The sequence below is a fragment of the Quercus robur genome, chromosome 3, assembly GCF_932294415.1.
Source record: "Quercus robur chromosome 3, dhQueRobu3.1, whole genome shotgun sequence".
Taxonomy (NCBI): Eukaryota; Viridiplantae; Streptophyta; class Magnoliopsida; order Fagales; family Fagaceae; genus Quercus; species Quercus robur.
This window is the reverse complement of record NC_065536.1, coordinates 33,029,160-33,031,229: the sequence shown is the minus strand read 5'-3', so window position 1 is coordinate 33,031,229 and position 2,070 is coordinate 33,029,160. Positions and strand designations below refer to the sequence as shown.

The window sequence follows — 2,070 nt, the reverse complement described above, 5'->3', positions numbered from 1 at the left end:
GTGGTATGCCCCTTATCTCTGTGGTAAGTACAGTACAAGTTCTGGTTCCTCCTGGAAGGGTCACCCCCCATCTTGTTCAGCCACCTGAAGTATGGCTCGTTCTTGATTCGGTCTACGATCTTGTGCACCGACTCCTTGAACATTGTGTTTACTTCCCCCATTTGTGCTTCCTATTCTTGAATCCTTAAGTCCCTTCAGGGCCTTAACTGAAAGCCGCCTTACCAAGGACGACTCATTACTGGGGCTTTACCTTTGTTCTGCAGCCGGTCATCCTCTAAGCATTTGTACTCCTCAATGTGCCTCATAAGCTACCTCATATCCTCAAGATGCTTCCTCGTCAACGACTCATGAAGCTTGAAGTCCTTGAGCAGCCCCATTCTAAAGGTGCTCGCCGCAATTTTCTCGTTGCCCCCACCGATCTCATTATAGAGTTTCCAATATCGACTGGTATAGCTGCGAAGGGTTTCCCCTACCCTTATTTTCAAGGATAGTAATGCGTCTACTGGTTGTGAGACCCAACTACAGGTTACAAACCGGACACCAAATTCTTGGATCAACTCAGCGAAACTGTGAATGGAGCCCTTTCGTAATCCATTAAACCATCTCAAAGCAGTGGGTCCGAGGCTTGAGGGAAATACCTTACACATTAGTGCGTCATTGTGAGTATGCAAAGACATCATCTTGATATAATGGCTGATGTGCTCTACCGAGTCCGTTTTTCCATCGTAAGAGTTGAACGATGAGTGCGTAAATATGCTCGACATTGGGGCCCGTTCAATGTTGCCTGAGAACGACGACCGAGCAGCTTTGCGTAATGCACGGCTCATAGCACCCATGGCGGCATTCCGGGTCCACCGCTCTTCTAGGGAATCTGAGTCCTGGTCTACATAATCCCGTGAACGTGAACGGTCCCGATGTCAACGGGAACCAAACTGATTGGACCTAGCCTCGTAGCAACCTCCCCCACTAGCAGACCCTTCTTCTCGGTCATCTCTGTCTCTTCTCTGGCGCCTACCTCTTGCTTCCAACTCCAAATCTCTCACTAGCCTATGCAACCACTTAAGTTCCTCATCTCTCTTGTCAAATTTTATGTGCCTTGAAGCCCCCGGCATTGTTCGGTGTGTTTGATACGACCCTTCTTCGAGGCCTGATCATTCTTCCTCTCATTCACGATCCCTATCTTCACTCCTTTTGTGCCTCCTCTCTTGCCAAGTAGATCCTTGAAAAGACCCCCTAGAGCCACTTACAACATAACTCCTTAAACGTCTTTCAGGCATTTCCCGAGTGTGAGTCTCGATCGAACCACAGTTTTGTAGGAGATTCCCACAGACGACGCCAATTGTACATGCCAAAAATGGGGTTGATGGGCCGGTCTTCACTTGGGCTCACAATCTATTTGTGATGTGGGTTTTGGATTTCCTACCTTAGGTAGTTCCTAGCACAGAGACCCAACAATGCAACCTTACCTTATGAATTTCTCTCTTACTGCTCTCTTGATGCACTCTTTCTCTCTCTACTCTCCCTTTTCTTTTGCATCCTCCTCCCAAAAAACCCCTCATTCCTCATTCTCATTTCTTATTTATAGCTCGAGGTTAATGGAGGGGTTATGATTACTCTAGGTTATTAGTGGACATGTAAGTCCAATTCCATTGCCTTTAAGTGGGTGTTTATTTGGGAGTAAGAGTAGTGGCTTTGGAACTGGTTCCCACCTTAAAAGGGACATTCAGCAATGATATTCTCCAAGGCGATACCAGGCAACTAAGATATAGTATCCCCGAGCAATCACGTTCCCAGCTAAGAAGTGTTGGCCGGGCAGGTCTCTAGCCATGAACCATGAGGTGTACAGTTCAAGATTGCATGTCCAATGGGCCTTGGATCAAGCATAGTGGCATGGATCCCAGGCCCATGGCCTCAACAGGCCTAAGGCCCAACCTTAGACAAAGGGGTTGGAACCATAGGCCACACTGTAGGGTTGACATTCATGGCCCAAGCGGACCTGGGGACCCTTGTGCCGTACAATATGCATACATGCTCTTGTCACATGTTATTTATGTATATATCTTACATGTT

General features: G+C 47.4%; 1 protein-coding gene across 1 annotated transcript; it reads right to left on the bottom strand.

Moving 5' to 3' along the window:
- Window positions 1-308: 308 nt before the first annotated feature.
- Window positions 309-836, bottom strand: LOC126719543 (uncharacterized). Its single transcript, XM_050422079.1, has one exon. It carries the CDS (start codon window positions 834-836, stop codon window positions 309-311), a length of 528 nt encoding a protein of 175 aa, XP_050278036.1.
- Between the last annotated feature and the right edge of the window lie 1,234 nt (window positions 837-2,070).